General features: G+C 34.7%; 2 protein-coding genes across 8 annotated transcripts in view; one reads left to right on the forward strand and one right to left on the reverse strand.

Annotated features, from left to right (window-relative positions):
- Window positions 1-12550: 12550 nt before the first annotated feature.
- On the reverse strand, window positions 12551-14605 carry LOC110035644. The gene is given in 5 exon segments (XM_020739913.1): window positions 12551-12845; window positions 12946-13147; window positions 13150-13224; window positions 13464-13622; window positions 13715-14605. Coding segments are annotated over 5 exon segments (1389 nt in total). The 5' UTR covers window positions 14540-14605; the 3' UTR covers window positions 12551-12717.
- Window positions 14606-15795: 1190 nt separating this feature from the next.
- Window positions 15796-24775, forward strand: part of LOC110017837 — an 11168-nt gene continuing 2188 nt past the window's right edge. For 3 of the 7 annotated variants that reach the window (XM_020714957.1, XM_020714958.1, XM_020714960.1), the window contains exons 1-6: window positions 15796-15998; window positions 16098-16215; window positions 16324-16367; window positions 18199-18309; window positions 23184-23273; window positions 24250-24368. In XM_020714957.1, the coding sequence (XP_020570616.1) occupies window positions 15913-15998; window positions 16098-16215; window positions 16324-16367; window positions 18199-18309; window positions 23184-23273; window positions 24250-24368 (568 nt within the window). In that variant the 5' untranslated portion in view covers window positions 15796-15912. The remainder of the gene's footprint in view (window positions 15999-16097; window positions 16216-16323; window positions 16368-18198; window positions 18310-23183; window positions 23274-24249; window positions 24369-24775) is intronic. The other 4 variants (XM_020714963.1, XM_020714959.1, XM_020714961.1 and 1 more) reach the window with 3 other exon arrangements.

The raw sequence follows: 24775 nt of genomic DNA on the forward strand, positions 1-24775 counted from the left end.
TAAATAGTTTGCACACTATGAGTTCTACGCAAGTGCACATATCGCTTCAAGTAATATAAGACTTTTTATAAAAAACCAAATATCGATCCCACAGAGAAGCACAGTAAGAAATACCTTCGGCTAATTCTAGTATACTACTATCAAGTCTTAGTTTGAAAGATGGAAATTCCTTAGTATACTACTATCAAGTCTTAGTTTGAAAGATGGAAATTCTTATGATAATAACATAAATCACAATATTCAAACTATAAAAATTAAAGTAAGAAAAATAAGTTAAGATGAGTTTAATGAATGCTAACAGAAATGTAACTAAAAGAATTAAGTTTACTAAACTAATTTCTAAACTTCAAAGTTAAATTTACTAAGACTAAACAAATTTTCGTGACGAAGAGTTCAAATTTAAGAAAGCATATTTCCCCTTTACAATGAGTTTATGGATTGTGAAAAATTAAAATTATTTAAAAATATATATAATTGTAATGTGCCAAATATGAACAATCTTATTTTTTTACCCTCTTTCAAGTACATAAAGAACATTGACTAATCCAAAGTTTGGTCCCTAATTTCGCGGTTTGGTTGGGAGGATACCGGCTCTCACTCCAGAGCTCCCACTTCTCCCTCGCCTGAGGGCTAACAATCTCGCATTAGTTTCCAATCAATTGGACCAAATTTGAGATTTTAATATGTCACATTAAAATCTCCAATTCTGCATCCATCAAAATATTTTTCCCTATTTATTCGCACTCAACCCCATGGATAATATCCTCACCCTTGATATTGAACGTGACTTTCACCTTGTTGTAGAAAATATAGCCCTTTTGAATCTTATGTTTCTCAACAAATTTTAACCTTCGAAAAGTAAATGAAGATCAGAGTTCAAATTTACAAATTATTGACATTTAAAACTGTATGAAACAAAATCAATTCTTCACAAATCCAAATCTCATTGTAAGGAGAAAGATAAAGAAGACTATTTATAATCCATGAGAATGATACGATAAAACACAGATTTCACATATAAAAATAAGTTTACAAAACAAAGAAAGAAAAGAATACAACTTATCTCACATTTCTTCCCAAGCAAATCCTTAGAAGTTTCTTTTAAGCACTTTCTCTTTTTACAATCACACTCAATTCTCTCCTAGAAATGTAATGAAAAAGAAATCTCTCACATTTCCTCTCTTCTTACAACCCTAGAAGAAAATTCTCTCTTCTCCAAAACCTTCCTCTTACTCTCACGCCATACTCATGCCTTAAACTCTTCTCCTTTTTAATTAGAAGTTGCCTCTTTCAAAAAGATTTCAAAATTCCTTCCCAAATTCTCTCCAAAAGTCACACCTTTTGAATCCCAAAAGACACATTCATTCATTCAAGAGACGTATCCCTTCATTAAAGAGTCTTCCAAAGTGTTTAGATGCATTGAATCACTCCCATGGGGCGTTTGAATCATTTGTAGCCTTCAAAATTCACTCAAAATTCGTCTTGAACCGCCTTAATCCGTCTAATATCATCTCTAATGCTTCAGGTGCCAGTTCTGGCGCTAGTTTTTTGGATTTTGGCGCCTCAGACGCCACCCAGCAGCAACTCCACCATTTGGCTCTGTTTCACTTCATTTCAGTTGTGTTTCACTCTTAACAGATATACCTACAAAATAAACATTAAAATAATCTTTCTTTAAAGTGTAATTTCATTCAAAAACATGTGAGAAATGTAAAGTAGATTAAGCATAGAAAAACATAACATATCGAAATATAGAAAAACATATCGAAATATGTCAAGTCAGAATTTTCTTTTTTGCTCGTTTTTACTCCAAATTGCATCATTTTTGCTTCATTTACTCCAAAAGTACATTTCTTGTACCTGAAACCAAAAATATGAAAAATATCTTCTTTTAAAGTATAATATCATTAAAAATCATTAAAATGAAGTATAAAATATATATAAAAATGTATGTAATTTTTAGGCGTGTCATGCATGCATGTCTGATATATAAATATTGTGTGTTTTTAGCAGCAAAAAAGCCCATGTAATAGCAAGATTGCTAAAAATAGTCCAGAATTAATGTATTACCAAAACAAAACCCTACACATAGGATTTCATAAAGTTAATGTGAATTATTAAACAATCTAAACATTGCATTCCTCTTCTTTGTTCTTTCTCTTTCTTATTTTTCTGCACTTACATACCCCTGACAAGGAATAAAAACAAAAGCTTCTCCAAAAAAATTTAAATAGTTGAAACAACTAATGGAAGCAAACTTGAATTGGCTCAAAGCCTAAACAAATTAGCATAATTTTGCATAAAAGCCATGATGGATGCCATAATTCTGCAAATAGGCTGCCTAGCATAACTTTATTTGAGAAAATGATAAAAAGTTTTTCGTTCCAAATATATACAGACTATACACATAAAGGGTTAAATATGATGGATGGGGTTGGAGACGAGGAATGCAAGTGCATGAGGAAAAAAAACTTCAATTATTTATGAGCTGCATTTTGATGATAGAAAATGATGTAAATTAGCATTAATAAAAAGGTTTACATTGTCATTGAAATCCAAGACACTCCACCTGCATCCTTGCCAAATTTTTGACACTTGCATTTAAATTTTAAGATACTAGACATAACTAATGAGATATATAACCAGTAATTGTTAACATCAGATTCATAACAAGGAAATAATTCATAACAAGGAAATATGTATGTACGTGTTAAAAGATGCAATGAAGAAACCTGCTTTGTTTAGTTATGTTGTACTATGTTGTGTGCAAGAAAACTGATGCATCAAAAAATAAAGCCAGCATTTAACTGAAATGGCAAATTACGAAGGAAGATTCTTCCATGGCAACAATATTTGAGAAAGCATTGCATTCAACTTGTTGAAATAAATGACATAGCAACCATACCAGGGCTGACAGAACAACTAACAGCAAACAACAGAAGCAGAAAATAACAGGGAACCAAAACTAGGATACATACGGCACCTAAATCTGCTGCATCTCCCACAGAGCCGGATGATCTTTGCGTTAAGTCAGAAGTCCCTCCTCTACATGAGGCACCTAAAACTGCTTCATTTTATTTTGGTAGAGTAACTGTGGTGACTCCAGTTATGCTTTGTATGGTGATTCCAGTTATGCTTTGTGTCTTGTGCATCAGAATCGGTTGGTTCTTTAACTTTCGATACCAAAATATGAACAGGAGTTGTTCAATCTCTCTTGGTAGCTTTTAGAAATTTACATACATAGCACACAATTCTCATGTCTTTACATATCTCACGCAACATTCTATATTAACATATATAACACTTTGATATTTTAAATTTAAAAATGAAAAGGTGTATTTGACTTTTAAAAATAGTAATAGTGCTACTTTTTTTGGGATATTAATAATTTGAGTGTTGTGTGTCTATATATGAAAGTTTAGGTGTGAGATATGTAAATATATAAGAATTATGTGCTATGTATGTAAATGCCCAATACTTGCTCAAATATGTTTTCAATTCCTGCAACGACATCAAATAAAAACTTCTTTCCTCAAAAGAATGCACCACTTGGCAACATAAAAAAAACTCACTTTCTTTGGTGTGAACTCAAAAGAATGCACCAATTGATTGTTCTGAAATCATGGTCTATCAATGTGCTAAATCAAGAAAAGTATGTGCCGCTGATTCATATGCATGCACCACATTAGAGAAATGGTTAAGGATTGCTCCTTCTACTATCAGCCCAGAAAAGAAATTTTGGATAACAGTTTTAGCAAACATAAATTTAGGTAGAGTAATTAAGTTGGGATAAATTAGGCAGCGATGCCAAGCATCCATGGTGCAGAACAACTTCGTAGATTAGTGGAGAGAACTATGAAAGATTTGAAGGTGAAGAAATTGCGGGTAAAGGAGCTTACAATGAGCATAGGTAAAGATGCCTTGGTCGGTGTTTGGAATGGGAGGACATGACCATTTACAACAGCCAACTATTGTGTGCAGTGGCCAGCAAACTGGAGTTCACAAGTTGCTTCGTTAAAGAAATTAAACTTCTAATTGATGAAAAGAGAATAGAGAGCATCAAAACAGATAAGTTGATGGAGGTTACAGTGTAATGGCGGTTTCAGATGAAGGAATGAGATTATTGCAATTTTCATAAAGGCTGAGGTGGCTTGCAGCTTTATGCAATGTGTTGCTTTGTATAGTTATCAACAGGGCCCTTTTTTTTATAATGAAAACTAAAACTCATGCGTAAATATCTTATACTAGAAAGCTAATTACTTTCAGCATTAGCATTGGTGCTAAAAAAATACTGCAAGATTGAGGCAATTCTGAAGTTAGGTTCACTAAACATACAGAAACCCCCCTTTTTTGAAGCAAGTACCCACAGCATTGTGAGGGGTATGCTAAGTTAGCAATGAATGGTTCTCAGAAATGAAAAAGTTTTACAAGACAACAAACAGTTGCATATTCTGTTGCTGAACTTCAGAAAAATAAGAAATATAAAGTAAATAAATATAGAAATCAATAGATGTATTATATCCTAGCATACCATAAAGCACTTTGTTCAATTTCCAAACAGAACCAATAGACAAATTTGAAGTTGAAGAAAAATAAGAGCACCGCATTCATTGACACCTTTGACATAATTGCATAAATGAAAGACTGACATGTAAATTATCCAATCATGTGCCTACTATCACATCAGTTTTCCGTTCGCTCGACTCTGTCATTTCGTTTGTACCTTCCCTGTCTACAATACAGGTGGTGGAAGCCTCATTCTCCTCTTCTGTGAAAGACTGACCTAGGCGGTATTCAAAAGCTTTTACAGACACATGTTTTTCGTCCTCTTCCGTCAAATGGAAGTCGATATCGTTACGGGAATTATGTCTTCTAATGGAATTATGGAGAGTCATTGTAGCAAACATAATATGTACCTGCTTGGAGAAATTGTAGGGCGACATATCACGGAGTATCACTCATTTCTTTTTTCACACACCAAAAGTCTTCTCAATGACACAACGTAACAATGAATATCATTTATTAAACATTTTCTTTCTGTCTCGTGCAACGTTGCTTACATGTGTGAAGTCTGGTATGTGATATCTTATATCATGAAATGACTTTAGATATCTTCGTTGCAATGGATAACCAACATCGACTAAGTAGTATTTGTATGATAAATTGAATAATTAATATGGAGATTCAAGTTAAGCATTCAATGAGATCAATCCCGAGCGTGTCTGTAGGTGGATGTGAAAAGTTGATATTGGGATCCCGCGTTGCAGATTTAAAAACTCGACTATCATATGCGCCACCCTCCCAACCAGCATTAACAAAAGTGAAATACATGTTGAAGTCACAGAAGACCATGACATTTTGGGTGAGGCTGCCACAACGGCCAATAAATACAACATTATCATTATTTGAGATATGTGCATCAACATTTGTTCCATCAATCGCGCTGATGCATTCCTGGTTGAGTTAATATTATGATCAACCTATCATTGCATACTCTAACAAAATTAACTATATTGCATCCAAGAGAATACCTTGAAGAAGGGCATACATCGCGCATCCTTTGATATCTCAGTGGGTGTCTGTTCGAACTTATAATATAAGGATCTGATGACATGAGAGGACAAACTAACAAATGCGCTCAATCCGATTGAGAAGTATCGGCTTATTGTTTCGGAGAAGTGTTGAAATCGCTCCATCACTCCTCGTATGGACTCATTTGGGGATAATATAAACAGTGTTATTGTGAGCACCTCACGTGGAGTGGTCCTCGAAGATCCATTCCTACGAGTAATTCTAGAAGATCGATAAATACTCTCTTGCTCGTTCAAAACATATTACAAAATCTTGTTGGGTGCCCTGGAAGAAACTCTCCAACCCATTTATCGCTAATATATGAAGATGTCATGCATGACAACCAATCAATATATGTGTTGTAGTACTCCTACATCAAGCATATTGCCGTCAGAAACATCCCTCTCCACTTTCTTCTGCGTGAATCCATGTGCGTCTCTATCTGTCTTCTTCTATTTGCTTCCATGGTAATCGATATCCCTAAATGTAACCATGACGATAAGTACATGAGAGTTTGAGATATAAAAAAGAAACGTTTGCATATAATTAAGAGAGTACAACGAAGTTCACAAGTACAATTCTAGAAAGAAATAAAAAAATAATGCGGTGAAAATGTTTTAGTGAAGCAAAATATAAAATATCTCAAATGTTCAAGCGATCATAAAGTCGAATATATGCCACTCTGCGGGCGGCTGACATCTTCATAAAGATATCTCTACGGACCGGGTCCTCTATCAATTCTGTTGCGAACAGATACAAATCTTCATCTGCATAAATTTTAGCAGTAGCGCTTAGGATTTCAAGTGCATCCTCGATAGTGCTTAAATAAGAAGCCAGACATTCTGCCTTGAAATAAGAAACCACCTCGGATAGCTCGTTTCTGATGGAAGAAACACCGGATTTTCTTTTATCAAACAACCTTTGGACGTTTGGAACAAAAAATGGTTTCATATTGTTCTGATCCGGGTTGGGGACATCAATGAAATCAACTGAACCTTCAGGGGTTCCTAAATTCACGACATTGCCATCGAACCCTGTCCCGGTTGGGCTACATGCATAGTTCCACATTGCAATCACCCCCCAAACATGCGATCGAGTTTCTCCTCCAATTCAGACACAATTCCAGAAAACTTGAACTTCTTTGTAGTGGGCACCATCTACACTGAAATTGACAAACACCCAATTAAGAATAAACTATAAAGTTACAAAATAACAAAGTTTACAAACAATGCTCACTGCAAATCTTTCAGCCCACCGTTCAAGCCCACCATTCATCAGGTGTATCAACTGTTCGTTTCACTGGATCCCAACCCAGACCCGCTCAATCCAGACCCGTAGATCTCCTTTTCAATTCTTTCCAAATGTTGTAATCCTTCTTCAGTTGGTCTCACTTGTTCTTCATTTGCAACCTATCGTACTCTCTTTCTGTACATTCTTTAAAATTTTTTATAATATGTTATCACCCTTCCTTATTGAAATAGGTCGTATGCTTATTTTCCCGTTCAATCTCTTTAAAATAAAGATCACAAAATATTATTTTTGTATCTTTTTCCCACAATGTGGGTGTAGCAACCGCTTCAGGTTTATTGTCCATGTTATGACTGTATCAAAACAAAGTCATGAAACACAACAGTAAAATCAATTAGAAAGTAGAAAATTGTGATTTGTAAATCAGTTAGAATAACTAATATGAGCCATCATTAATATAACTCATTAATTTTTTTAAGCAGTGAGACTCATTACACAAAAAGAAATTCTACTAGTAACAAAAAACAAAGATGCAAGGTAAAGGGATACCATTTAAAAACAAATCAAAACTTGTGCAAATATCATTTAATCATGTATTGTTAAAAAAGTTAAACATATTAAGCTGAAAAAGTAAACATTGACAACATAAAAAAACCTAGAACTTTCACCTTAGCAATCATCTGAGACTCCATCTTTCATCCTGAGAAAAAAAAAAACCTAACAAAGATAAAGGAGAAAAAAACATCATCTATGCAAAATCAGAGAAAATGTCACATCTAAAAATTTCTCTTGTTAGAGGAATTCACCAAATTTCATGGGAGAAGAAAGTAACGCATCAAGCAAAAACTACCCAACAGGCCTCCTGCTTAATATTTCGAGAGAAAGAAATTAATTATAATGAAATTATCATTTTATCAAAATTCAATTGTGCTACTTCTTCACACCAAATGAATGTGTTCAAAATCACAAAGAAACGAGCGAGTCAATTTTCAAGCCTGTTCGCTTTTATTTTGAGCTTTAAGAAAATTGTTCAAGCATGTTTTAAGAAACCATATAATTGTATCATTGTCTCCAAGCCTCGCATATTTTTAAGTCACATATAAACGAGCATCAACCTTAGTAATACTCAGAAGTTTGTTTCAAATCCCTTTCCATAAGCCATTGTCAATGCTAAAATAACATTTCCTAGCTTACTCGCTTTCAATGCTTGAAGGAGTTCACAAGGAAACAAAAAAAAGGCAAACAGAAACTCGAACAAGCAAACAGAACTCTTCGTGATTTGCACTTCCACTTGTAGAAACCCTTTTCCAAACCTCAATGCTGAAGGCAAATGGAGGCTACCCATGTTGCTCTGCTCTTCTCTGATGGAAGAAGCTGAGAACGTAGGATTCAAGCGGGGCAATGGATACGGAAACAACAAAAGACAACAAGAACGACTACAAAATACATATTAGTAGCAGCGGCTTCGAAGGACTCCACACCCGTCGCGTGGAAGATGAGCAACAGCGGAAGGAGGAGCGGGGGAGGCTTCGCGACAAGCAGGGAGCAGCGGCGGGTCGATTGACGAATGTCACGGGCGCCAAACAAAGCGAGGCACAGGAGGTATTAACGCTCGAGAACGCCGGGCCGGGGATTCTATTCCGCGGCCCGCGTTAAGAAAGCTCGACAAAAAATAAAGATGAAAAATTATAAACTTCGGCCCCGAACGAAATAAATTATGGTCCGGCAGCTTATAAGTGCGGGCGGATACCGTTTGGTTCGTATTTTTTGTCAGCTTATGTGAAATTGCGTTTGAGTTTTTATATTAAACGCAGGCTGCGGGCCGACCCCTGCGGCCGGCCCACGGGCCGCGTTTCAGGATAAGCAGCTTATCCTGAAACGCACAAGCTGCCCCAAACGAACCCTTAATATATTTTAGTTTTATAAAAAAATAAAAAATAAATTTTAAGTGAGATTTATTGAAATATATCATGATCGTAGATCACCTGATTTATGATCAGGATTGACTGTCCGTATGAAATAATTTTTCCCCAAACGAACCCTTATTTTCTCCACCATTTTTTCTATTGAATCCACATTAAGAAATAATTTCTAGCCAACATATATAATTTATTTTTATTGTTGATCAAATCTTATCATAAAATTCATTTGTCTGAGTGAAACTTTTGATATAATATTTGAGGAGTAAATTTTAAAAATTATATTTACAATATTTTTAAGAATTTTTATTTAAGTAGATTTTTAATTGAGTATAAAAACAATAAAAATATTCTAATCTTAGTTTAAATGAGCCTAAATCAAACATCAATAATATTCATTGCAATGAATATCGAAGCCCGAAAATCTTAGCCAGTAATGGAGGCTGATTTATATCAGTACCTCAAATATCATATAACGCCCCCATTGTAGCAGGGGTGATCATATAATTGTGCATATTGTACTCCTCTCTTGTAAATAGAGGGATCATTTATTCAGTAACGGCTGATAAAAAAATCATTCAACTATATGTTACCGTCCACTCTACACTCTCGCTCTTTCTCCCTTTTGTTTTATTATCCATTCCCTGGGTGTAACTCAGGAATAAATTCAAATTCAACATTTAGATTTATCAAATATGTAATAAGATTAAATTAAAAAAAATCAAGAATTAATTAAAAAAATTTCAAGAAATTAATTTAAAAAATTAGGGAAAATTACATATCTAGCACTTAATTCTTATGGAATATATCTATCTCACATCTAAACTTTTCTTTTACAAACATAATATTTTATTTTTGAAAAAAAAAATAAATTTGACAATTAAAATGTGATAATAAGTGCTAATTTTTATATGATATTTGTAATTATGAAAATGTATGCTTGTGATATGTTTGAAAGCCACAATGCTTATCACCTAAACCACCCAATTCTTATATATTTACATATCTACCATTCTTTAATTTTTACAAAATAAAACCCATTTATTTACTGATTTAAAAATAGAAGTTCAGGCATTAGTTACGTAAATATATAGGAATTGAGTGATAGCATGTGTGGTATAAATGTAAAAGATAAAATTTAACTGCTAGATATATAAATACTTAGAACTGAGCTGGTATATGTATAAATGTAAAAAAAATAAAAATCTCACATTTTGACTGCTCTCTTATGCAATAACAAAATAATATCACATGCCGTCTCTCTCTCTCTCTATATATATATATAACAACTAAAGTTTGCTTTTTTTATATTTAGACCACCCAAATTTTCATATTAGGATAAAATTACACTATTTTTAACTAATAAAAGTTGAAAAAAACTCGCATGCATAGGTATGATGGTGTTTTTGTAAAAAAATTGAAATTTATGTTTTAGAGATGTAAATACATAGGAATTGAGTGCTATGTATGTAAATCTTCCTTAATTAATTTATATGAAAAGATGAAGTGAAACGAGGACCTCTCGTTGTTGACTGCGAGGGGTCCTCGTTTGATCTCATTTCACTTCCGGTGGGTTTCTGCTGAAGCTCTTTTTCATGGCTTGCAGCCTATTTTGAAACCAACAGGAACAAAAAGTGGAGATCTCAGTTATGGATACTTTCTTTATCTATTCTCTTGTCTTCTTCCTTCCTCACTGCGTCTCTAAGGGTTGAAGAAGAAACAACTCAGTAAAAAACTTTCGTCTTCCTCTCTCTCTCGGATGTTTTATACTTTATTCATCGCCGCATCGACTAAATTGCATCGACCAAATTAACCACCATCTTTCATCCATTTTTCAAATTCTCACTCAAATATCAAAATACATGGTAAAATCCAAACTCTTGCATAACTACGACAGTTTTATTGCAAACACTATTATTACACAGTGGTAGAATGATTATTTATCCAGAAACATCTACAAATCAGTTGTTTTACGAACGCACAAATCAAACAACTTATCAGCTTATCTGAATCAGCTGCTGATCAGCAGCTTATCAGTATAAGTTGCAGCTAGCTATCCCAAAGAGAACCTAAATTTATAGTGCAGTGACATAGTAAGTTCACCACAACCACAAAAACTATGAGTATTATAATAGGAATTTTCATACATGTCACCCAATTTTTATCTATTTACATATCAAACAGTTGAAATTTACTTTTTTACATTTGTACCAAACAAATCTTTCACATTGCATAAGAAATATTAATACTTTAAATTTTTAAAAGTGAAATAAAATTTTTCATGCATAAATATGAAAAAATACCTGTAAAAATTGAAATTTAGTTGTTTGATATATAAATAAATTAAACTTAAGTGTTATATATGTAAATCTTCCAGATTATAATTAAATAAATCAAAATTAATTATAGACATCAAAATTAATAAAAAAATTTCCAGGATAAACATATGCTTCAGCAAAGGAATTAAGAAAATGTTAATCAGAAAATTCCAATCATGTGGGGGTCTTTTAATTATGGGTTATTGAAGAGGTTTCTTTGAAGGGTTGAGTTAATTATTAGAATATTGCCAAAACTAAATTCACTTTTAATTCCTTTAATTGTTTAATTTCCTGATCCGACCTTAAAACCTTTAGTTTCATTATCTCATTAGGACTTATTTAATTGCTAGCTTTTTTTTAATATTATTTACAAAAATAATATATATTTTTATTAGTTTTTTAACTATAAAAATATAAAAAGATCACTTCTAAAGGAGTTTTTAGAAGACTTATGAAACTTGAAATCAATATTGATACGCCACCACCAAATTTCCATCAAACGAATCTCAGTGCAATTTTTTGAACAAGAAATATTCAAACTTCGATTAAGAGTCATCCGGAGCTCTGATTTCCACAAAATTATAGTTAAATTGATCGGTTCGATGGGACGGACCTAATGATATAAAAGTTAGTCCAATCCGAGTCAAATCAGACTCGGATCATCAGACCAATCCGAGTCAAATCAGACTCGGATCAAGTCATTAAACCACTACTACAGGACTTTCGGAGGCATTTGAAAGGTCAAACGGATGTCGAATCTAGCGAGTTTATATTCGAATCGAGCGTTTTGAAAAGACAAATCCAACGAGCCCAAGATTGCTCAATTCTGACATCGTTAAGGCACTCAAATGTTCATCAAACGTCATCTGATCAAGGAAAGCTCTCTGGGCCGTCCCATCAAAATTGTTCATATTCCTGCATTAAGTGCACGCAAAACACTATAAATAGAGCCTCACCCCTCACATGAAAGGGGAGGAGGCTTAAGAGAGAACTTGAGGCTTTGAGAAGGAGCTCAAGTCCAATATCATTCTCGCCATCGTCGATCGCCGTCGACGACCACTGACCATCGACAATGACCGTCGACCACCGACGACCACCTTTGAACGCCGCCGATCACCGCTGACCTCTGTCAACTACCGCCGACCGTCATCGACTTGTTAGCCACCGCTCACCTCCGTCAACCACCGGTTACTAGACATCATCAGTCGACGTTGTAACGTGGAAAACTAGTAACCCTTTTCCAGCCTGTGGGACAAGGGATATCTGTAATCATCAACTTATAGTGAATTTTTACAACTGGGTCAACCCCGTGGTTTTTCCCTTTTTACGGGTTTTTCACGTAAAAACTTCTGGTGTTATTATAGCTTTATTCATTTTCATCTGAGTGTGTGCTGAATTCTCGTGCAACGCTAAGACGGTAATTTATTACTCTACCGCCGTGAATTTTCTAGCACGCATCAAATATTAATGTTAGACTATGTACAGGCAAATCATTAACACACGTAACACTTAATGTTTCGTCATTAATCACTAGCTGAAACATTATGTTTCATGCATTTATTTTCAACAGAAATCACAGAAGATCGCATCATCTGCAATAAATAGATATCATATGATTCATAGAACAGAACATAATCAAAACAGAGTTGACTAACTCTAGTTTAGTTAACAACCATCTGATACCCGCCACCACCTTCCTTCCTCCTCCTGTATATTGCAGCAGCAACAACAGCCATTAATCCTCCTGCAAGCAAAAGCACCCACCACTGCTCCACAAGATGCGCAAAACCTATAGCGCACAAACAATTATAAGTATTCTCTTATCTAGCTATAAACATACTAATTATAGATTTAATTTGTAAAAACATTAGCTAATTTGTAAAACATACGTGGTACGACAAGTTCTTGTGAAAAGAAAGAAGTGTGCTTCGGCTGAGGCTCAGCGAGAAAAATATGGAAGAGTCCCATAACTCCAGTGCGCATTCTTAAGCTGCTGTAATTGAAAACCAGCGTTAGAAGCTCTCCATCTCTGATATTCACAGAGCCAGGTTTAGGGTAGCAGGTTGACATTGTTGACATTCCTACAATGTAGCAATGTAGCCAGCCTCATCTCCTGCTTCTTCTCCCTCGCCATATATGGGATTGGAAGAGCATAGGTGTCTTCCATCCTGTATTTATGCATGCAAATTAAAATATGTCAATATCTCTTTAAATGAATGAAAACAAATGGAAGCTTTGATTGGTTGACGTTCCTAAGATGAAACTATTAACTAGTTCTTTGTCACATCATGATAAATCTCATCTTTCAAACTTCGAAACAAATAATCAGAACAAGATAAAATAGAAGATTTTCAAAAAGAGATAAAAAAGGAAGAAAATAAATTCAACAATATGCAACATTAATTACCTCTCCATACAAAGCTGAACCAATACCACCGATATGCTGATGTGCAACACCATAAATTATATCACCACCATGAGGAAGAACAATCTTAGTCTTCTTGACATCAATACATTCTCCCTTATCTTCCCCAACAGAATCACATGATGGTACAGTGTACTCCACCTAAATAATTTACTCAACTCGATCTTTATAAATTCCCAAATCCAACCACATAAAGCTAAAATCTGAACATTTTTAACACTAAACTTACATACCTCGCAATTAGAACAAGCATTTACAAAATCCAGACCAGTTGGACGATCTCGAGTGTCAGTAATATCAAGGATATAGATCTTAACTGGAAGAATTCTCGGACTCCACTCAATCCACTTCACAGTATACCTCAAATAGAGCTTCCTCTCACCGCCATCACCAAATCCTTCTTCTGCTCTGCACTGAGTTTCATCATAACAACAATGGAGACCTCCCACATATCCATTCGCCAACTTTTTTCCATACTCATCAGAAGTTACATTATAAAGGCTACATTTACATTCCGTGCATCCCACTCTATCCTCGACCTTCCTTGTATCAATGGCGTGAACATTCAAAAGCCATTTCTCCTCATATCCTTCAGGAACTTCATTAGGGTTTCCTATTTCTATACCGTATGGATCAGGCACCCAAGTCTTGGTCTTCCTTGTTTCAGCTCCAAGGCCGTAGTATTGTCCGATATTTCTACAAGGACCAGAGTTTCTTACAATTATAATCTTTGCTAAATCATCGTCTTTTACTGCTTTCTGGTCGTAGTATCTATGTAGAGCCCAGTGATGAAGGTAGGTTTCATGGAGGGGTATTGAGTTACCATTCTCGTCAACCACTTCCGCATTAAAGCTCTTTAGAGCTATGTGTCCTCTTGGGAATGGGATGTCAAAGTAGAATTTGTTTAGAGATAAGCCGTGCTTGAGGTCGATTGGAGGAGAGAGGAAGACAGAAGTTTTTACTGATTTGTTTTCTTCTTCAACCCCTAGAGATGCAATGTGACGGGAAAAAGATAAGAGAATGGATAAAGACAGTATCCATAACTGAGATCTACACATTCTGTTCCTGTAGATTTCAAAATAGGCTTCAAACTGGGAACTTCTGTTCGTATGCTTAACTCTCGTCTGAAATAGTTGAAAATAAGTCTGATTAGATTTAAATCAAATTCAAATCAGTTTTCAGAATTTAGCACATGAATTTATTAAAACAATTCAAAATTTACTAAATCCACCTACAGCCCCTTCGACTTCCTAATTAATCACAAACAGAAAGAAAAAAATATATATTTAAAAAGAGGCTTACTCACCTTGTTTACAGAGAAGAAGAAGAGGCTCACTCACCTTGTTTACAGAGAAGATTGCAGATTGAATTATGAAAACTGCAACTTTTTATTTCAGCTGGGGAAGGGGGGGGTGGTATAAATGTATAATATTTAGAATAAGCATAATACAACATTTATAGCATAATCCAACATCTCTTATCTTTGTAATGTTAAAAGGCTAATGATGATCAACTAAATATTAAAAGATAAAACTTATAATGTATCAACTTAGCAAAGAAAATATCTTTATAGCTCCTGTCATAATACAACATTTAGACTGACAAATGTATCATGCCACAGCCTACGGTTCTAAATATGCCATGTCGCAATAAGCATTTACTGTCTTATCCTCTAGAAGACAACAAACTATTTAATTATATCTAAAATATAAAATCTCTAAATTGTTAAAAGACATTTGTTGATTAAAAAATTCAATCATCTAGATCACGAGCCTTACTTATTTAATAGTCCATATCTATTACATAATGATAAATATGTTTGTTGATATCTCATGCTTTATCCTCATGGCTATTTTTGTAATTGTATAAGAACAAATGTCTCCATCTCATTCGTTATATCTTCACTTGAACATTTGGTTGTATCTTTAACATTTTTTTTTTAAAATTCAATCAAAATAGTGATTGACGGTGGAGATCGGGCACCCGTATGAAATAGTTTTTCCCTTAGAAGAGTCCACATGCCCAAATTTGATAAGAATGATTTATTACTTTCTTTAAAATGAGCATAATATTATAATTGATTTATAGTTTTTTATACTTTGAATTATTATAATATATCATTATCACATTATTTTCTAATTTATGTGGATTTAATTAATATTTTTATAAATTTAAGGACTAAAGTGCATTATACAAATAATCAAGGGAATTACTTTGATACCTTTCTCATATGTAAATACATAGGAATTAAGGGATATGTATGTAAATCTAAATCTTCCTAAAAAAAATTTCAACTAAAACTGAAATTAAACTTCGAAGCAGATCAGATGAAAATAATAAAAACTAATACTGATATTATGGGGAGAAAGGCATTGCTTCTGTTGGGGAATTTCATCGAACACTTCGTCAGCGCGATTTTTGTTTTACAGAAATGCCGGAGAGATTCTTTATCGGCAACTCGGTTCGAGGTTGCTCGACCTCCGAGCAATTATCTCTTCTCTGCGGGCCTCCGGCATGGTATTCTTGCAATCAAAACATCTTCTTATTTTCTCATTCTTTGTACGATTCTGTCATTGTAAACCTACGAGTCGCTCCATTTCTATCGATTGAATACAGTGGGAAAACTTCTCTTCTGTTCCAATTTGCTTTCAACTGTGCTGCGGAGAGTGGTGGGAAAGTGGTGTTCATTTGCAGCAAAAAACGATTAGAACACAAACCCCCTTTTCTACCTCAGGAGATTTCCCAGCTTTGATGCTTTTTCTTTTCTTTTAAGTTTGATTTTGCTGCATCTCTCTTCCTTGTGTTCTATATTTTGAACCGGATTTGTCATTATGTTTCTCAGGATATTGATCCGGCTTCAGACATTCTTGGAAGGATACAAATGAAGTAAGAAACTTACACTTTCTGTTATAAAATAGGGTTCATGCATGAAATTTTGTATGGGTAAACAAGAATCATAGGAACGGTTTCTTCACATTGAGGAGGAACATGCGGATGTATAATTCATATACTTAAAAAGGACTTGCCTGCTGAAATTAATCTTCACGTCTGAATTTATCCTCTGAAACAATTCCGTTGTGTAAGGTTGTTTGCTTCTTACCTATATTGCTTATGCATGCTAACTTGTGAAAAATCAGGCACTTGTATATATCGCTAAGAACCATTTGCATCTTACCGAAATTGTATGTCACTTGTTCAATTGAACTTGCTTTTGGTGCAAATGGTTCTTGCAACTACTTTTTGTTTTTCTTCTTTCATTGCATTCGTGCCATTTGAAATGTGGCATGTACTGATTGCATATTTACAGTTGTTAGGTGATAATTTTGTAATTCATATGTATACATGTCAACAACAACAACAACAACAACAATAAGTCTTTATCCTATTAAGTGGGGTCAGCTACATGAATTTTTTTTCTCCATTGCATTCTATTGAGTGTCATATTTTCTTTTAATTCTAATAGATTAAGATCATTTTTTATATAATATGCCGAAGTCTTTTTAGGTCCACCTCTGTCTTTCTTAACATAAGTCGAATCGAAAACATCTACTCTTCTAACGTAATCACCAGATGGTCGACATTTAATTTGACCAAACCATCTAAGACAACTCTCTCTAATCTTGTCCGCCACTACAACTACGCCAACCTTATCACGGATATATTCATTTCACATTTTGTCTCTAAGTGTTAGGCCACTCATCTAACTAAGCATTCTCATCCCTTCAACACCGAACTTAATTTTATGCTTTTCTTCTAAAGACTAACATTTTGCGCCATTAAACATTGTAGGTCTCACAACCATCCTATAAAATTTTCCTTTAAGTCTAAATGGTACTTTTCTATCACACAATAGACTCGATGCATTGTTCTACTTCAACCATCCAACTTGAATTATATTAATAACATCTTCATTTATATCACCATCACTTGGAACAATAAACCTGAGATATCTAAAGCGTTCTCACCTTTTAATGATTTGATCACCCTTTATTACAAATCTGCCACTAGATCTACTACCACTAAAACTACATCTCGTGTATTCAGTTCTAATAATAGGGCATGAAAATTAAACTTTGGTGCTTTGGGATGTAAAACTTAGGCGGTATTTGGCAGCATATTATCTATATCCTACGCTCCATTAAATATAATTTTCTAGCATTCTGTCAGATTCTTCTTGTATTTCGTCACGGTTGAGATGTAAATTCGGAATTAGTAAATTTGATTGTGAGTCAGATTTGTTCCACTGTCGCTCGTGATCTCTTTCTGTCTCCGACTTGATTTTATAAATACGAAAATCCTATTTAACGTAGATCTAGCGTGCATCCAAACACCACCTTAGAGCAGATTTCTCAGTAGCTATTTCTATAAGGATAGTGATGTGAAACTATAACTAGCTCTGTGTTTTGAGGATTAGATGGAAGCAACAAATTCACCCCAATGTTCTTTGTCCTTTATTGGTAGAAAGAAAAAGCATGTAACGGTAGTTTGGTTAAAGTTTTGATAAAGATTTGGAAAACTAAAGAAAATATATGCAACACAGAATAAAAATGAATGAAAAAAATAATTCATAAACCCCCAAATTGTTGCGAAGTGGCTATTGATGATGAATATGATGTCTTCTTTTAATGAAAGCCAGATAACAAAATTAAATTTCTTCTGCATAAGAATATTCCGTTGTGAAAATGTTTGAGAGATTGATTTAGCTTCTTCTAAACAGGTATGTTGAAGATGATGTTGAAATTAAGAAATATTTTGCAGCATTTCATCTGCATGAAAGGTTCCCAGTAGCAGTCATCATTGATGATTTTGGCGATTTCTTCATCAAGGGGTAAGTGAATTCATTGCTTTTGGGAAATTTTAAAATTTTTCCTTGTAAATGTTCAAAGGGCTAAGGCGAGTTATGCAAATATTAAAATCTCTCCCTCTAATTGTTTGAAAACAAAATATTTTTCTTAATATGTAGACTTCTTGAAATACAAATTTCTTATATTGTTATGGTCAAAATGAATAAACCAATGTGAGCTAGGGTCAATTTTTGCTTGGCCAAGTATAAGAATCACTGTTTTTTAGTTCAACCAAGCAAACTATCACCGTGCCTCGACTGCTGCCTTCCACATTATATGCTTGTTGCCATCTCATCTATTGTGGACGGAACCAATGATTATAATCATGAAGAATTTGATACCATGATTTTTTATTTGGTAATCTTTTGGCGGTATTTAACATTTCTAAAATTGTATTTTTTTTATTGTTTTTCTTTGGTATTTTCTTACTCTCATTTTTTTTCTTCAGCAATTGTTATTTATTTGTGTAACTTTTCATTTCATTAATAAATTGATGGTGATGGCCCCCTGAATTTAAAAATTAAATATATAACCTTTTACTTCATCAATAATATATGCTGAGCGTAAAATAAAATGAAATAAAAGAGATAGGCCCAGCTTGGATTGACATCAGAGTGATCTAGTTCCAATCAAATTGAACTACCTCAAAATCGAATGACAATATTTGTTCATATATATGAATTATTCTATTTATAAGCAGGTGTTTATTTGCATGTACGTATGCGTTAATGTAACCATGCTTGCAATAACACTAAAAATGAGAGCCATTACTTATATCCTATGGCTAATATATAATTTGTGCCTCTCACTTCCTCGCTATTCCCTTCTATCCACTGGTTTAAACTCTACCATTACCTTAAAACAAGTCCTGCTATTGTAGTGGCTTATTTCTGCGCTGGCTAGTTATTTTTTTTCCTTTATTGTTGGTTTTGTGGCACTCGTTTTTAAAAATAGCTTTATCTATGTTTATCTATGTAATTAAAAATAGCTTTATCTATGTTTCCCTTAGTTCTTTACCTTTCCTATGTAAGCTTTACTGTTTGACTGTTTATCATGGTATCAACGCCCCTTCCCAACAGTAATTTATTTGTCCTCTCCCATCCACACCTCTACTATAACACTGCCTGACCTCCTCATCGGTTTATAATCATCAATCCTAGAGACACCTCACAAACCAACACATCTGGTGAAGAGGTGGCCTCTTCCACTCAAGTGAAACAGCTTCACTACCTCACATTCGAAGTTCTTGATGTTTAACATTAAGAATAGTCTAAATGTTCAAGGCCAACAACTTCGTAAGATATCTCTTCAGAACGGTTAATTGCACTCCTAGTCATTTAGCCTGAGCTAATGGCTCGCTTCTTGTGAATACCAAGTAAAATAATTGGATGCTCAGTGATCAAAACCTTGTTGCGGCCTTATATTCAGTTTTCTCACCGCTGCTCCTTCCTTACTTGCTTAGTCTCAACACCTGTCATGAAATATGGATAACCATTGAGAAAAGACTTCAATGTACTATTCATTCTAGGCTCTTCCAATTGAAGAACGAATTACACAACGTTAATATGAAAGACCAAGCTATGCTTTAGTATTGCCCCGCCCCTAAATCCAAAGTTGATCCCATCGCTGCAATCAACATTCCTCTAATCCTCATGGATATTGTCCTCCACTCGGTAAATGTCTTACCTCCTTCCTATCAGCATTAAAGATAGCAATCCATACTAATAGCAGCCTCACTATCTTGCAAATTGCAATCAAGGCTCTCATGACCTCCAATCCCTTCAGCTCAATAAGGTTCCCACCACCCTCACTACTATCATGGGCAGGGATCCCCCCAAATCATTTCATCCCTCCCACAACAGAGGTCAGTTTCACCTCAATTAATCTTGATCTTGATGTCCGTTCTTAATTTGCAACTCAGGAGGCAAGGAGGCCAGACCACCACAAAGCACCCTGTCTGGTAGATTTGCTGTGATTCAGGGTTTTGTGCGGCCAAATTTTGGTACCAACAGGTTCTATTCTACACTGATCATCCACTTACGTTCTTTGCTCTCTTTACTGGTTCAAAAAGCTCTGTTGGTGATTGGTAGCTTGATACTGTCGCTTCATTGTGTCCGACATGAACTTCAACTCTTTAACGAACTTCGCATTCCTAGACCTTTTATCAAGCTTTGCAACAATTCATACTTGCAAACAACCAAAGCTCAACCTTGTCCAGGAATCCTACCCACTACGACCAGTATGCTTCACTCATCTAATATTTTTCATATACCTAACATATCTTGCATACTGCAACCCTTGTTTTATTTTGCTTGATGTTGTTGGCTGCACCATCTCTAACTTTTACAACAATCATAGTTTTCTTAAAGGCTCTTGCCACAAAAATCTTTATTACATCAGCTCTTCCCATTGCCGCGAGCCACTCTCCAGCAATTTTGCCGTACTCTTCGCCCACTCTATCAAGTATCTCTGGCACGGAGGTCAGTCATCCATCTTCCTCCATTTTATCCATTTCTAGCAAAATAATATTCTGAAACTTGTACTCATTTTACAAGACACTCGTGTACTTCTCGTCTTTTATGAAAGAGCAATAAAATTTCTTTTGTAGCATCTCTTACTTGTAGCTCTCACCCTCTTGTACTCATGTACTCAGATGTGTGGGATCCCTCCTTTTATGGTATCTCGACAAGGTTACAAAATACTACATCTTGTTTGTTTATGTCTTGCACTTTTTCTGGGTCTATCCTATGCTAAAAAAATTTGATACATTCACCAACTTTATTCATTTCTAAAACTTCAAGGCAAAATAATCAACATCCCATTAAATCCCTTCACACTGATGGCGACAGGGAATATCTCAACCTTAACTATAAGCTCATCTTCTCTTCAGGAGGAATTCGTTATCAATACACATCATTTCAGTCTTGAACTAAATGGAGTTACAACGCATAAACATCGATACATTATTAACATCAAATGTACACTTCTTCTTCATACCCATTTACCTCGCCCATTTTGGGTAGCTGCGCTTTTGCTCCTTGTTTATCTCATTTTATGAATTTTACAGAAATCTTCCTTGCTACTTGAATCTAATAGTATCCGAGTACCTGCGCTTCCTCTTACTTTTAACCATATCCCACAAACAAACCATCCTTATATTCCTATGCAATATCTCAAAAAGGGTACTGCTATTTTGAGCCTCTCCCAGGGAAAACATGTCTCTCACCATGATGTCCTCAACATGAAAAACTTTTCATTATGTTCTTTCCAAATCATTCTTCAACCTTTCCAAGAGCAATCAAATCCACCACCATTAACCTAAGCGCCGCTTCTATCATTTCAATCCCACCACAACCAAATATTGCATTTGTTGCTGCCAATTTGATCCTCATCCCCACAATCCCCAACTTTGCCTTGTCTCCCCAACCAAGTCACTTCTCCTCGTTGTTCTTCCCACCCCATCCCCCTAGCTTAATCCCCGATCAATCATTCATCCTGAAACCCGGTTATCATAGCCATCTCCCCAACTCACCAACTTCGCCATTGCCGATCACATGGAAAAATGATTGAAAACGTAGCGTGCTCGTTCAAAACAAATTTTAGTATGAATGATTCTACAACTGCTAGTGATCAAACCTTCTACATTGTGATTGTAAAGTTCCCAATGACGATACTTTCTCCACCATCTCCTGATAAGAACTTGGTTGGTTGCAAATAGAGCTATGAGAGTAAACATAACTTAGGTACAAAACCTAGTTAATAAGGCTACAAGCAGAAATACGGACTGAACTAAATGGTAACCTTCAGTCTTGTAGCCAATATACCAATAATTCACTTACTTCTTACAGCTGCTCTCACTTATGATTGGCCTATTAGGCCATTACACAACTTGATGTATCAAAGACTTTCCTCCACGATTGCCTTGATGACCTAAACAAAGGGTTCCAAGGACCACACCCAACCTGACCATGTTTTTCCTCTCTAGAAAGCCACCTACGGCTTAAAACAAGCAACTCAACGATCTCCAATAACTTGACTTTGCCTTCAGCGCAGCCGTTCCATTGCTTCTAATCCACAAAAAAGCAGGGTACTTTTATTTACTAATTTTCCATCTGGATCCTTATTTTTCACAGACAATGATCACGCTACTATCTTTACAGCATACAACAACTTCACCACACCTTCCATATAATACAGAATCTGCACCTCTCACACCCTACCCATTCACTTTTAACTGCTGGTTCAATCGCTTTCATCACGTTAAAACAAATCCTGCTACTGTAGCAGCTATATCTGTAACAGCTAGTTATCTTTTTCCTTTATCTAGACGCTTCATCAGTTCTCTTTATTATAATGTAATTAGAAATAGCAGTCAGTTATGTTCACTCAGTTTTTTACCTTGCCTGTATAAGCTTTATTTTTCTTGCAATGTTTATCAGTTTGTATGATGCATGACTACATGGATCACAATTTGACTTTGGAATTGGATAGGATTCGGCTGGATTGAGCTAGAATTGATATCAAGAAGTTAAGCATTGTCGGATCATGCCTTCAATCAGCTAAACAAGACTTATTCTATGGAGCTTTGATTCTAACTGGAGTTAGGATCAAATTGACTTAAGATTGAATCATTAGCCGTCATATCTTTTACAGCCTATATTCTTACTTAAATAAATTTTGTAACTTATGATCCCGCAAAAAAAAAAAAAAAAACAGTGCTTGGATTGCTTATGCTTGTGATGCATTATGACACAAAATTGTGTTTTAGAATGTTCATATTTGTGTACAAATTATGATACTAATTTTTTGACTTAAAATTTAGCTACTATTAAAGGACATATGGTTAATTTACTTACAGAAAATATCAGGATAAATATGGCCCAAGAGATAGAGAAGCTGCTCTGGCTCATGCATTGGCTTTATGTCAAAATGCCATTTCACATGCAAAGTAAGCTTTTAAGTTGGCATATTATTTTTCTTATGATTTAGAAATATGAAAAATGGTAAAACCCATATGCAGACATTCTCCCAAACTACATATTTGCTCTTTTTTTGGTGAGAGATTTTTGCGGTTATATAATGTTGGGTAATTCGTTTCCACTGTATCATTCTCTGACTCTCTTCAATTAAACACTCTGAGAAATATTGAGAGTTGGCCTCAACTTGAATTGGCTTATCTCAAGCAATTTGGATTGTCAACTCATTAAGAATCGAGACTGCACTGTATGAAGTAACGATATCTGGTGTTTTGGTTTTGTTAAGAAAACAGAATACAGCGGCAGAGAAAGTGCAAATACAGAAATCAACATTTTAGACTAATGAAGTCTCTCCTGCGCTATTCATTTACATAGCCTTAAAGTCATATCTTTTGACAAACATCCTCTTTGGATGATATCAGGTTGGGTCGAGACCATCTTCTCACTAAATAGATCAGGGTTCATGACAATCCGGGATGATGAAATCGTAAAATCTTCATAGAATTCGTCATCATTAATCTTAAGTCATCAGTGATAAATTTCATCATTCTATAGCCTAAATTGCTATTATTTTACACTAAGTACTTAACATCTAATAATACCTTATTCTCTCTCGTTATCTGAAGTGTTGATTAGCCATAGGGGCTTGTGAAGATGGGATATTGGGAGCCAGATCCAGATTACTTTGCGGCGAAAGAAAAAGGATTATTGGATCAATGATTATCATGATGAATAAAACACAATGTTGTGCCTATGGGATGTAATCCATCCCCATATTATGGACTTTGGGATGGAAAAAAAAAAGGAAAAAAGACCACAGGGCACCTATATGTAGCTGTTAAGGCTATTTAAATTCTTTCAGACCCAGGTTTTTCTATTTTAGTGCTTAAAAAAGACTTCGAGTAGAAGTTGAATTATCTGATCTTGTTTGCAATTTTTTCTGCATAGTTCAAAGTTGCAGCCTTGTGGCTCCTGCAAGCTTCTACTTTCAGATACGCAAAGGCGGGACAACGCGAGCTTGTTGTTTATATATAAGATATGGATGCAATCCATATTCATCATTGAAGGTATGCCGGTGCTTCGCTTTTTTTTTTTCAATCTTTATGTTGTCAAGCACGTGTTTCTCCTGAAGTTCCACGTCAACTGTACGCTGCATTCTCTTCTGTGCTATGGTAGTGCTGCAAATTTCTGATTTTCTTTTCTTAAATTTCTTTCAGTTTTTCATCCCTTATTCTTGGCACAATCAAAATTAGAAATTTCTTGTCTGTGTCAAGGGGAAGTTATCTAAATATTCGAACAACTATTTGCTTTCCAGCACTAAAATCTCAATTTTTTCATTTTTCTTCTTTGCACTTGATGATCACATGTGCATGTCAAAAATAAATAAATAAAAAATAAAAAAAAAAAAATAAAAATAAAAAAATAAATAAATAAATAAATATATATATATATATATGTATATATATATATATAT

This window comes from Phalaenopsis equestris, unplaced genomic scaffold (genome assembly GCF_001263595.1).
Source record: "Phalaenopsis equestris unplaced genomic scaffold, ASM126359v1 Scaffold000002, whole genome shotgun sequence".
In the NCBI taxonomy this organism is placed as follows: Eukaryota; Viridiplantae; Streptophyta; class Magnoliopsida; order Asparagales; family Orchidaceae; genus Phalaenopsis; species Phalaenopsis equestris.